The 12,331-nt window shown below is 45.3% G+C and overlaps 2 protein-coding genes across 3 annotated transcripts in view; one reads left to right on the top strand and one right to left on the bottom strand.

The window, feature by feature from the left end:
• Positions 1 to 357: 357 nt before the first annotated feature.
• sigmar1 (sigma non-opioid intracellular receptor 1) lies at positions 358 to 2,012 on the bottom strand. The gene is made up of 5 exons (XM_031855751.1): positions 1,740 to 2,012; positions 1,537 to 1,588; positions 1,089 to 1,237; positions 813 to 905; positions 358 to 650 (listed from the first exon to the last, which is right to left on the bottom strand). The coding sequence occupies exons 1-5, from the start codon at positions 1,882 to 1,884 to the stop codon at positions 421 to 423; spliced, it is 669 nt and encodes a 222-aa protein (XP_031711611.1). The 5' UTR covers positions 1,885 to 2,012; the 3' UTR covers positions 358 to 420.
• A 298-nt stretch (positions 2,013 to 2,310) lies between these two features.
• The window catches only part of galt (galactose-1-phosphate uridylyltransferase), a 33,021-nt gene continuing 23,000 nt past the window's right edge, over positions 2,311 to 12,331 (top strand). The window contains exons 1-6 of one of the 2 annotated variants that reach the window (XM_031855731.1): positions 2,311 to 2,391; positions 3,284 to 3,453; positions 3,607 to 3,682; positions 4,005 to 4,053; positions 10,126 to 10,255; positions 11,566 to 11,622. In XM_031855731.1, coding sequence (XP_031711591.1) covers positions 3,346 to 3,453; positions 3,607 to 3,682; positions 4,005 to 4,053; positions 10,126 to 10,255; positions 11,566 to 11,622 — 420 coding nt within the window. In that variant the 5' untranslated portion in view covers positions 2,311 to 2,391; positions 3,284 to 3,345. Of the gene's footprint in view, positions 2,481 to 3,283; positions 3,454 to 3,606; positions 3,683 to 4,004; positions 4,054 to 10,125; positions 10,256 to 11,565; positions 11,623 to 12,331 lie in introns of both variants that reach the window. The other variant, XM_031855730.1, reaches the window with a different exon arrangement.

The following is a 12,331-nucleotide window of genomic DNA, read 5'->3' on the forward strand; positions in this document are numbered from 1 at the left end:
CCAGATGTTTAAAATACTATTTAAGACCTTACAGACTACGTAGGCAGCTTAAGCTCTTACTGTGTAGACTAAGATGCTGAGTATCACTGAGGGACTCGTTGAGCGGTCCAGCCTTTATGGAAGTCAGTGGTAAATATTGCACTGTTGTTGATGCAGTTTGATGTCATAGGTTGAAGGGAAAGGGACTCAAGCACTTTATTTTGGACAGCCTTAACGAGGTGCAAAAACTTCAATGTATTATTTTACTGATGCTAATTTGGATAGTCTACAATTCCAGGTAACAATATTTGATCTTGAATGATCCAGCTCAGATTTCCCCCCCATGCTAGATGTTAAGTGTTCAGGGGTAAAGCTGTGTGACGACAAGGCGAACCTTTGATGCAATTGTCCTTGTGCAGGCGTCCAAGCCTCGATCGTGCCTCAGAAAACTCCAGCCTCTGTAAGTAGTGTACCAGCCTCGAGCATCAGACACTTGACATAGACACGCACGGTGTAGAACATTGTGAGGAAGTCCTGGGTGCTGAACAAGGTGTCAGCCAGAGCAAATCCCAGCGTGGAGGGGATGAAACCTCTACCGTACTCCACCATCCACGTCCCGGTGCTCCACTGGACCGACGTGGCCTCGCCTACACCATGTACGATAGTGTCACCTGTGGAGAAAGAGATTTGGAGGTATGGGAAGAGAAACAAACAAAGACAACAACACTATTTGCCATTCAGACATAGTATGTTTACACCATACATTTGGGAAAGACAGAAAATCAATCATACAAAAACATGAAGTTGTAGATTAGAATGTGTTATGGTATTACCAGGGTAGTATATTTCACTCTTTGTTGTCCCCTCCTTCCACTGTCTGAAGGTGCCGGATATGATGGTGTCAGAAATCTCGGCCCAGTAACGACCTGACCGATAAGAGAGCAGACATGGAGTCAAACTTCTGAAATCATTTTATTTTGTATTTCAGAAACCCTTTAATTCAGTACGACCATGACAAAGTTCAACAACTCGATCAGTATCCATGTTGAAACAGATGTTTCCCCATGGCATGGCAAACAGACAGACTTTCAGTCCCCTTCTTTCCTCACCTGAGTGTCCTCCTGTGTCCACTGCAGTGCCAAACAGCAGCAGGTACTCTGTGAGCGAGGCGTGGACTAGACACATCGAGCCCATCCAACCACCGGCGTTCACAAACACCCACTGCAGGTCCTCATCTGGAAGGATGTGGCCAGGATACCTAGTTTGATTATACTTTATTATTGGTTTGTTTTTTCATCTAGTGAATTCAATAACATGTATGCACACCAGGAAGGTTACTGGAAAAACAGCCTAAGGAAGAGTGACGGCTGAATATTAAACACATTCTAATAGATGCAGTCCTCCATGGAGGGCAGACTCAGCTCTGCAACACATCATGTAACATTGTATAGTATTCCTTGACTGAATATGGGTCAATTGCGGTTTTGACAACTGCTTCAACACTTGAAATTTGCATTAGACAGCAGCTATTGGTGCTTACATGCCAGAAATGTTTACCTCTTCCTCAGCTCCACCACCACTTTGGAGAAGGCCTGTTCATGGTCCTGTCCTGAATAACGACATGTACAGTATGGAAGGCAGTGAGGACTACTTAGGGTACTTACAGTCCTGTAGTTGTACTTTAAACTGCATTTCAGTGAAGTGAAGGTCGGTATTGATTTGATTTAGGTATACAGCTCCTCATTACTTAACTGGCTCACCTGCGTACTGTTTGGCCAATTTGGCGACGTCTTCTTTATTGAAAACGTACTGCTTGGTGGCCATCCAGTGTCGCAGCAGCAGCACGGCCGGGACGGTGACTGCGGTGAACAAGAACAGTTTTAAAAGCGTTCTGACTACAGACATGGTTGAAACGGACCGGACAGAGAGACAGCAGCGGGTTTGCCTACACGTGTACACAGAGGCGGACAGGTTGCTCCAGACACGCCATCGGGGGGTAAAGGAGCGAAGTGGAGTCCAAACTCCTTCTTCCTGGTCATGTGGGAGCGGGAGGTGCTGCTCAGCCAATCAGAGGACGAGTTAGTCGCGTGGCCGACGGCAAATTCTGGGTTGCCAGCATTGTTGTGAAACCCTCTTAAGGAAGTTTTTATTTATTTTGCATTCGTAGTAAAAATAAAGGCATCAACAAATGTACATTTTATGACTTTGTATTGAATGCAAACGTTTGATTGCCATTTTGTTATTAGTTGATCATTTTCGCCTTTCATTTTTGGACTTTTAGAGATTTGTCTTATCATATTGATTTGTCCCAAACAGCATGTTTGTTTCGTGTGTCAAAAAAACAGGAAGTAGGCCGAGGAGTTTCGTGGACAGGAGACAGTTTGGTGGCTATAACCTAACTGTTAATTAAAGGTCAGTGATTTAACGCCGGAGAGGTGACCGTTATCAAACAGCACCAACCAATATGAGCGGCACAACAGAAGTCAGTTTCGATCCAAAAGGTACGGAGCTTTGTTAAATTATGAGAGTAAAAATGATTCAATTCATTCAGGACATCCTGCAGATTGTTTACGTCTGTGCAGAGAATTTATTCAAAGCTCTATTAAAAAAATGGTTGTTTCACGTTACTTTTGCTCACTAAACGTCAAATCCACTCTTAACAGACGCTTTACAAATAAATAGGATATACTATCGAACTTTGCATGTATTTAATACACTAAATATATATATTCTACCCGGAAGCTGTTTTTCCGATACTAGGGGAAGCATCACAATAACACACACTTTTCATTGTTCGATCATATTGAATTTCCGTGTGAAATAGAATATATAGGTTCTCAGAAATCAATATATGTTGATGCCAAACCACTCAATTAGTTAGGCCTGTCTTCCTGCATTGACAGAGTGCTTATTGCATCACAGTACACACATCCAGCTGTGTAGTCTCGTGACTTGAGTTCCTGCTGCTTTTACTGCTGCAAACAGTCATCCATATAATCCGCACAGCTATAGGAACACACTTTTTTTTCGACAGAATACTTATAAATACTTATTTATCATTTCAATAAACGAGCAATTCATTGATAATGAAAATAAATATTCTTGTCAGCATTCAACAAGACACAAACAATTCCCTCTACGACACACAGGTTAAAGAGGATGTAATGAGCTTGGAGTGACTAATTGATCAGGTTGATTTCACATGCACATGATTATATTCCACTGTTGGTCATTGTTGCGGCTCTCAAAAGAACCTGCTCTCTGTGTTATTTCTTTGCCTTTCCTCGTCTCATGTCTGCCCCAGATCACCAACACCTGCGTTACAACCCTCTGCGTGACACCTGGGTCCTTGTGTCGGCCCACCGCATGAAGAGACCCTGGGCAGGTCAGGTAGAGAAACCTCCCGAGGAACACATACCCAGACATGACCCCCGCAACCCACTCTGTCCCGGGAACACACGTGCAAATGGAGAGGTAAGAACAGGTTAATACGTTTCACGAAAGGTGTCATTTATCAACAATATTAAATTATTGAGACATATCTGGACTCCTTCAGCTACCAAGTATAAATGGCATTTGCTTTGGACAACAAAATAGGTGTTTTTGTTCCTGTCTATTTCTCTACAGGTAAATCCAGACTATGACAGCACTTTTCTTTTTGAAAATGACTTCCCCGCTCTTCAGCCTGACGCACCAGATCCTGGTGAGGAGTATTTCTGATGCTGTAAAAACACTACAACAAGTAATTGCATTACATAAACTATTTAAACCACTGGTTGAAATATCAGTGCTGTCACATTTTTCTTTTCTTTTTTCATAGTTATTTTGCTGTTAATTGAAAGTACACTCAAATGTTGCTGTTATTTTATCTACATCTTAGGCACAAAACAATTGATTTTTGAGATGAGTTCATGGCCCAATAAACTAGTCAATCAGGCCTAATGGGTGAATCAATGTACTTCAAATTGTAAAGCAAATGAATTGTTAAAATTGTAATACAACATTACATTTGCTGTGTTCTTCAGGTTCAGATCAACATCCATTGTTCCAGTCTAAAGCTGCCAGGGGCGTCTGGTAAGAACAAAGCGTCCTGTCACACGTTGCACGAATGATCACCGTGTCAATGCTGTCTTACCGTGTGAAGGTTTTTGAATTGTGTGCAAAGGACGTGTAAATTATGCAATGTAATGTTAAACTAAAACTGATTCTGAAAACGGCAACATGTATGTTTCATGTCGTGCCTGGTCCTTCACCAATAAACTACAGTGTTACCATGAGAGGAATATCAAACACATACATAATCTAAATTAGCGTGCGGTTAGAATTTAGTCAAGGATGCATTTTAATCAATGTTCCTTTTGTAAAAATGGTGATACATTCAAATTTATGACTACTTAAATCTGAACTGATGAGTGCAATCAGAGCAGTCATGCTGAGGCAACGTTCATACCTTGTTGTGATTATCATCAGCATAATCAGCTATTAGCAGAAGGCAATTTTGTTAATCAACGCACCGCATGTCACTTGGTTTCGGGACTTCTTGAACTATGCAAAATAAATTACAAATCCTCACTCTCAACACATAAATTAAGATGTGTGCAATCCTCTGTGGCACCACCTGATGGGGATGTTTTCTCACTCTATTTTTGACGACCTGGATGCTTGAATGTTCTGATGACATGGATTCCCGTCCAGTGACATTTACCTCAGACCCTTTTGGAACGCAGGGAAATAAGAAGTCTTATTGGAGTCTGAAACCATCTTGTTCCTGGGAATATGTTGTATTCCTTCATGAAATAGCTTGAACCAGCTTTCTGATCTATCAGCATTGACTGTTGGATTTATTCCCTGTCAAAGTCGATATGTGGTCTGGGAACCCTAACAGGGGGCTTTGTCAGTGGCCCCTTGCATACACAACACACAGTAGTGTATAAATAGATCCACCGATAGATAACTTACACAAAACCTTTGCTAATATAGATTTATCTCTTGAAACTTGACCTCACATAGCTCGTACTGTGCCATAGATCAGGAAGTGAAGCTTCAAACACATACACAACCCTTTCACATTTTGATATCACAGCAAAGACATGTGGTCGTCAGTCTGTAGACTGTAGTTATTGTATCTTCAATTCGCATTTCGGGAATACTTTTGTTGATTCTGCCTGACAGCAGAGTTAGACAACAGCTGAATAATAGATTCAATCAAAACACCGTACTGCCTGCGCTGGTTGAAAAACAAACTTCCCATGTGTTGGCAGGTGTGGAGGCTGTCGGTTATTTCTTGCCACATGCACTCACAGAGTAACAAGCAGAGAAACAGCACTGATTGTCGTGTTGCTCTTGTCTTGTTATTGATTGATTGTTACATTTCAGGGGATTTTTTCAACCTCACAGATTCAGTCTGTGTGGGTTCGTGTGTGTGTGTGTTTTTTTGTCTGTTCCTGATGCAGGGGTTGTATACGTGTTTGTTGGGTACTGTTTTTCTTGTTTGTGCAACACTCAGTCCACACAGACTTGTAACGATGTCAAAGTAAGAGGGAGCTTGGAAGCTGGACTAGTGCGTTCTGCCCTGCAGCAGCATTCGAGCCAATTAGAGGGAAAACAAAATGGGAAATGGGATGTGGGTCATGGGAGACAAAAGCGAGATGGTGCGAGGGAAGAGAACCTTCTAATGACTTACTGCATCACCCCTTCTCAGTCATACATTCTCTCTCAGCAGAATGATCCTAAATCCCGTGGCAAATGATTTGGTAGTACTACTTCATTGATATTTAATTTGACAGGCCTAATAGTGTCCTTTTCATTTCCTAGTAAGGAACTGTAATGTAACTTAATTTCTTAGGAAGTTCCGTTTAATTACAATTGTTTATAGCATATAATTGTATTAGCCTTTGAGACATTATTCAACCCACACTGATAAAACAACGGCTCACAAAGACAGAGAAAAAGGGCATTCTAACTTCACCGGTAACCATGAAACAATGTATATATATTAATAAATATATATATATACACACAGAAGTGCAGTACGCAGTATATGGAGTGCTTTCAGTTTCTGTGATACAATTCATAAATACGACCATTCAGTTTTGCTCAGAGCATAAACACCAAAGTCGTGTTCAATTATTGATCATGTTCTAGCTGCTCGGGCCCTTAGAGGAGCCTGTCTGTTGATAGAAATTACATTTTTCTGACTCTGACAGTGGAGCTGGTTTCCAATGGGCAACATAGTTAAGGCTGAAAGCAAATATGAATATCCATCCATCCATTTTCCACCGCTTATCCGGGGTCGGGTCGCGGTGGCAGCAGGTCAAGCAGGCCGACCCAGACCTCCCTCTCACCGGCAACATGTTCCAGCTCATTCTGGGGGATCCCGAGGCGTTCCCAGGCCAGCTGGGAGATGTAATCTCTCCAGCGTGTTCTGGGTCTTCCCCGGGGTCTCTTCCCAGTTGGACGTGCCTGGAAAACCTCCAGTGGGAGGCGTCCAGGAGGCATCCTAATTAGATGCCCGAACCACCTCAGCTGACTCCTTTCGACGCGAAGGAGTAGCGGCTCCACTCCAAGCTCCCTCCTGATGACCGAGCTCCTTACCCTATCTCTAAGGCTGAGCCCGGCCACCCTACGGAGGAAACTCATTTCGGCCGCTTGTAGCCGTGACCTTGTCCTTTCGGTCATGACCCAGAGTTCGTGACCATAGGTGAGGGTAGGAACGTAGACCGAGTGGTAAATTGAGAGCTTTGCCTTCCGGCTCAGCTCCCTCTTCACCAAGACGGTCCGGTGCAGCGCCTGCTTTACTGCTGCAGCTGCACCGATCCGTCTGTCGATCTCCCGCTCCATCTTACCCTCGCTCGTGAACAAGACCCCGAGATACTTGAACTCCTTCGCTTGAGGTAGGCACTCCGTCCCCACCTGGAGGGAGCAATCCACCGGTTTCCGGCAGAGAACCATGGCCTCAGATTTGGAGGTGCTAACTCTCATCCCCGCCGCTTCACACTCGGCTGCAAACCGCCCCAGTGAATGCTGGAGGTCATGATCCGAGGAGGCTAACAGGACCACATCATCTGCAAATAGCAGAGAAGCGATCCCGAGACCCCCGAGACTGACGTTCTCCGCCCCCAGGCTGCGCCTAGATATCCTGTCCATGAAAATCACGAACAGGACCGGTGACAAAGGGCAGCCCTGGCGGAGGCCAACACCCACCGGGAACGTGTCTGACTTATTGCCGAGAATGCGGACACAGCTCCTACTGCAGTCGTACAGAGACCGGATCGCCCGTTGTAGCGGGTCCGGCACCCCATACTCCCGCAGCACCCCCCACAAGACCCCCCGAGGGACCCGGTCGAAAGCCTTCTCCAAGTCCACAAAGCACATGTAGACTGGTTGGGCAAACTCCCAGAACCCCTCCAGTAGTCTTGCGAGGGTAAAGAGCTGGTCCACTGTTCCACGGCCGGGACGGAATCCGCACTGCTCCTCTTGAATCTGAGGTTCGACAAGCGGTCGGAGCCTCCTTTCCAGCACCCTGGCATAAGCCTTCCCCGGGAGGCTGAGTAGTGTGATACCCCGGTAATTCGAGCACACTCTCCAGTCCCCCTTTTTGAAGATGGGAACCACCACCCCGGTCTGCCATTCCATGGGCACTGATCCCGACCCCCATGCGACATTGAAGAGGCGTGTCATCCAGGACAGCCCAACCATGTCCAGCGCCTTCAGCATCTCAGGGCGGATCTCATCCACCCCCGGCGCCTTGCCACCAAGGAGCTTTTTGACTACCTCAGCGACCTCTGCCAGGGATATGAGTGAGCCTCCTCCTGGGTCCTCAGGCGCTGCCTCCTCTGCAGAGGACATGTTGGTCGGGTTTAGGAGTTCCTCAAAGTGCTCTTTCCACCGCCCGACGATGTCCTCCGTCCGGGTTAGCAGTTCCCCCCCCCCCTGCTGAGAACAGCCTGGGGTAAGCCCTGCTTTCCCTTCCTGAGCCGTCGGATGGTTTGCCAGAACCTGCTTGAGGCCAACCGAAAGTCCTTCTCCATGGCCTCCCCGAACTCCTCCCATGCCCGAGTTTTAGCATTCGCGACCACCGCAGCTGCAGCCCTTCTGGCCTGCCGGTACCTGTCAGCTGCTTCAGGAGACCCCTGGGCCAACCAGGCCTTGAAGGTCTCCTTCTTCAGCTTGACGGCTTCCCTCACCTCCGGTGTCCACCACCGGGTTCTCGGGTTGCCGCCACGACAGGCACCGATGACCTTCCGGCCACAGCTCCTAGCGGCCGCGTCCACAATAGAGGCTTTGAACATGGTCCACTCGGATTCCGTGTCCCCAACCTCCCTCGGGATGTGTGAGAAGTTCTTCCGGAGGTGGGAGTTAAAGACCTCCCGGACAGGGTCCTCCGCCAGACGTTCCCAGTTCACCCTCACTACACGTTTGGGTTTGCCGGGTCTTTCCGACCGGTTCCCCTGCCATCTGATCCAACTCACCACCAGGTGGTGATCAGTTGACAGCTCTGCTCCTCTCTTCACCCGAGTGTCCAAGACATACGGCCGCAGATCAAATGATACGATTACAAAGTCGATCATTGATCTCCGGCCTAAGGTGTTCTGGTACCAGGTACACTTATGAGCCACCTTATGTTCGAACATAATGTTCGTTATGGCCAAACCATGGCAAGCACAGAAGTCCAATAACGAAACACCATTCGGGTTCAGATCGGGCAAGCCGTTCCTCCCAATCACCCCCCGCCAGGTTTCTCCGTCATCGCCCACGTGAGCGTTGAAGTCCCCCAGGACAACTATGGAGTCGGTAGGCGGCGCCCTTTCCAGGACCCCTCCCACCGACTCCAAGAAGGCCGGATACTCTGAACTGCTGTTTGGTGCATAAGCACAAACCACAGTCAGAGCCTTGCTCCCCGCAACCCGTAGGCGTATGGAGGCGACCCTCTCGCTCTCCGGGGAGAACTCCAACACAGCGGCGCTCAGCCGGGGGCTCGTGAGTATCCCCACTCCCGCCCGGCGCCTCTCACCCTGGGCAACTCCGGAAAAGGACAAAGTCCAACCCCTCTCCAGGAGCTTGGTTCCAGAGCCAACGCTGTGTGTGGAGGTGAGTCCAACTATTTCTAGCTGGTATCGCTCCACCTCCTGCACCAGCTCCGGCTCTTTCCCCGCTAGCGAGGTGACGTTCCACGTCCCTAGAGCTAGTCTATGCCGCCGACGATCGGCATGCCCGGGCCTCCCGCCCGACCCGCCGCCCGGTCTGCAAATATGAATATGTGGATTAAAATACACACACTTATAAACTCTGTACAAAAACTGGTTAAAACATATAATCACACTCTGAAGTTGTGTTTTTTTGTTCAGTTAGTCACGCTCACTTTTAGTTTTTTACAGAATTCAGCGCTGTTCATGGATCACAGTGGATATTGTGAGTAAAGCTCTGAGCATATAAACTGCATGCTTTTGCCTGGACACGTGTCACATGTTCTCAAATCAACAAGTCAAACCCAGTCATGCCTGTCTCTTATCATATTTACAATCTATCTAAAAAACTCAGTGTTGACACTGAAGTTTGGTCATTATTGGTTGTGATTATATTTCAGAGCAAAAAAAAATGAAATTGGTCAGACTTGCCATTTTCCAAGTGCAACCATGTGTCATTTGATCCGAAGAGCACCACTAACAAGAGCTTCAAATAAATATCCAAAGTAAAAAATGTCAAAGAATATTTGTTGCTGTTTTTCACAAGTGGTCTCTGGGAAGTACAGAGCAGTCATTTCACAGTACTTGGCACTGGACACCAGAAACAATGACTTATACTGTTAACAAGGCCAGTCTTAAACACAGTAGATCAAGACTCTTTAAGAAAAATATATATTTCATTGAAAATCCAGGCAAGACAGCAGCAGCACATGTATCACTTATTAACAACAACCAGAACAAGAACATCATAATAGATCATAAACACACAGAACAGAAGAAATAGCGAGCCAGACAGGTTTAAACACCTGAGATTGGTGCAGTAAGAGGTAATTAAGATGCTACTGTCAAGGTGCCCATGAGCAAAGCGCTGAACCCCCAACTTCCTTGTTTTGAAGGTGAGGGTTATCACCTTCCCACTATCTAACATCTCTCTCGCCATCCTCTCTGTCTATTCTTTCAGTAAGGTCATGTGTTTCCATCCCTGGTCAGACGTCACCCTCCCTCTCATGAAGAAACAAGAGGTTGTCAAAGTGATTGACAAGTGGGCGGAGCTTGTTGAAGAACTAGGAAACACGTACTCCTGGGTTCAGGTATGAGATGCACACACTCTCTCACACACACACACACACACACACACACACACACACACACTCCTATTAACATTCACAAATTATTGATGTGGTTTCTCCCAGGGCTGGACACCTTTAAAATGTAAAAGCAGGTAAACCTTTCGTCACTGATCCTTCTGGATCATTGGATAAAACTTTAATGATGCCTCCGGGCAACTTGCAAATTCAAACAGCAGCAGCAGAGAGAGAAGCATGTCGATAACAGAAAATGACAAAGTTTATACAACTAGCAATTCATTTTTTTCCGATATAAAATGCTGAACATTTTTACAGCGAATAAAGATGCTGTGGAGGTCAGAAGCTGATGCACAACTTTACTGGTTATGACACATTATATAAAGATTGATATTCAGGAACTGAATTCGGAAATATCACAGCTTTTTTAGGTTTCGTGTGTTCATTGTGTTAAATGGCCACAAATACTGCAGTACGCATGACTCCCATAAGCCATCACTGTGGAAAATACATAAGCTAGATCGTAAGTAAAGCACCATGGTTGCTTAAGTGATCTAAAAACCCAAATTTAATTGATTCATATTACTGTAAATAGCTTCTGGTTAAGCTCCATAGGTCAGCTTTTAACTTCTGTAGCGCAGAAAGAGATTGGTGATTCCCAACCAATGCTCCTTTGGACTTATTTTTTCCAAAGTCTTCATTTTTTATTAAATGTACATTTTTTTTGTTATACAGCTATTATTTCAACATGCTCAAATGGCCAGTCATGTATCATTAGCTTCCTCAGGAACACTGACCTCCCAAGTTATTCCATGTCTCTAGTCTGCACAGAGATATGACTAGTGTGCGCATTTACATCCATATTGACATACCCAATATTACCAATAATACCCAGAATATAGCGCATATTCTGCATTTCTGAACCAGTCCCATTCGGTTTACTTGGATGGCGATATTGTAGATGTTGGTAGCTCATGATATCGTCAAATCAAAATTCCTTCCGGAGATCCCAAAATACATGTGAGTGCAGACATCTTTTGAAGTATCCAAGAGCAAGGCACCGGATTTTGAGATCCCTAAATATTCTCACTAAACAGACAAATGCATACAGGCCATTTGAAACAGTATTTACTACCAAATATCAGCACCAAGGACAGCACCTTTTTCCCAATCCCTCCAGTTTTAATTCATCTTCATCAGCAAGGATTTGCTCTGATCAAGAGTCCCAGAGAGACTTGTACAGTCTGACTCTTGACTCAGGGAAGAACGGTAAACTAAACTCTGGATTACGTTTTCCTCTTATTTTCTGTTTTTAGATCTTTGAGAACAAAGGCGCTATGATGGGCTGTTCAAATCCTCATCCTCACTGTCAGGTAGGACATGCACAGATGCAAAAAAACACACAAGGTAATCATTGTACTCGACTGTATGCGCACATGAGTGATTTCAACTACATGAATGACTTACTTGTCCTTGAAGTGAGAATACAAAGTTCAGGAATACATGCATGCATTCACACATACACCAGACTCTTCTTTCAGGTACTTTCAACGTGCAGCATTAACATGAAATAAAACGCTTTTATCACACGAGCACAATACAAGTGTGTGTCACCGGTCCAATTTGCACATCTATGATGCCGTCGTATCAGATTCACGATGACAAATGAAGTTTGCATGTGCTAAAAGGGACTCACTGGTTTTGTGCCAGACAAGTCTCAACATAGAAGCTGCTAATTCACTCTTCACCAACGAATGCGTGCCTGTCAAACTGCACTTCACAGTGAGATGTTGAGAACGAGCACAATCGGGAGGGAGAAAGACAAAAACAGAACAATGGTTGTTGTAGACAGGGTGATATGTTGAATTCTAAACAGCAGCGCTTTTGTCAAAATTATCAATATAATATGTCAGCTTTCCAAACGGTACGATGGGCTCATCAGAGACAGAAATCCCGGTTATCAGCCTGAGAATAATACACAAGTTGCTGGATGTCCATGTATTTTGCTATAACACTGAGAAAGTCTGCTTCATTCACTCCCAGTGAGGAACTGTGTCTTCACCATGCCCAAAACAAACCACG

This window comes from Anarrhichthys ocellatus, unplaced genomic scaffold (assembly GCF_004355925.1).
Source record: "Anarrhichthys ocellatus isolate YVR2014 unplaced genomic scaffold, GSC_Weel_1.0 scaffold16, whole genome shotgun sequence".
In the NCBI taxonomy this organism is placed as follows: domain Eukaryota; kingdom Metazoa; phylum Chordata; class Actinopteri; order Perciformes; family Anarhichadidae; genus Anarrhichthys; species Anarrhichthys ocellatus.

Coding starts and splice junctions, on each gene's coding strand:
- sigmar1 (XM_031855751.1), bottom strand. CDS start 1,884: ATGTCTGTAGTCAGAACGCTTTTAAAACTGTTCTTGTTCACCGCAGTC. Junction 1,589..1,739: donor ATTGGCCAAACAGTACGCAG/GTGAGCCAGTTA, acceptor GTCGTTATTCAG/GACAGGACCATGAACAGGCC. Junction 906..1,088: donor GGACACAGGAGGACACTCAG/GTGAGGAAAGAA, acceptor CTTATCGGTCAG/GTCGTTACTGGGCCGAGATT.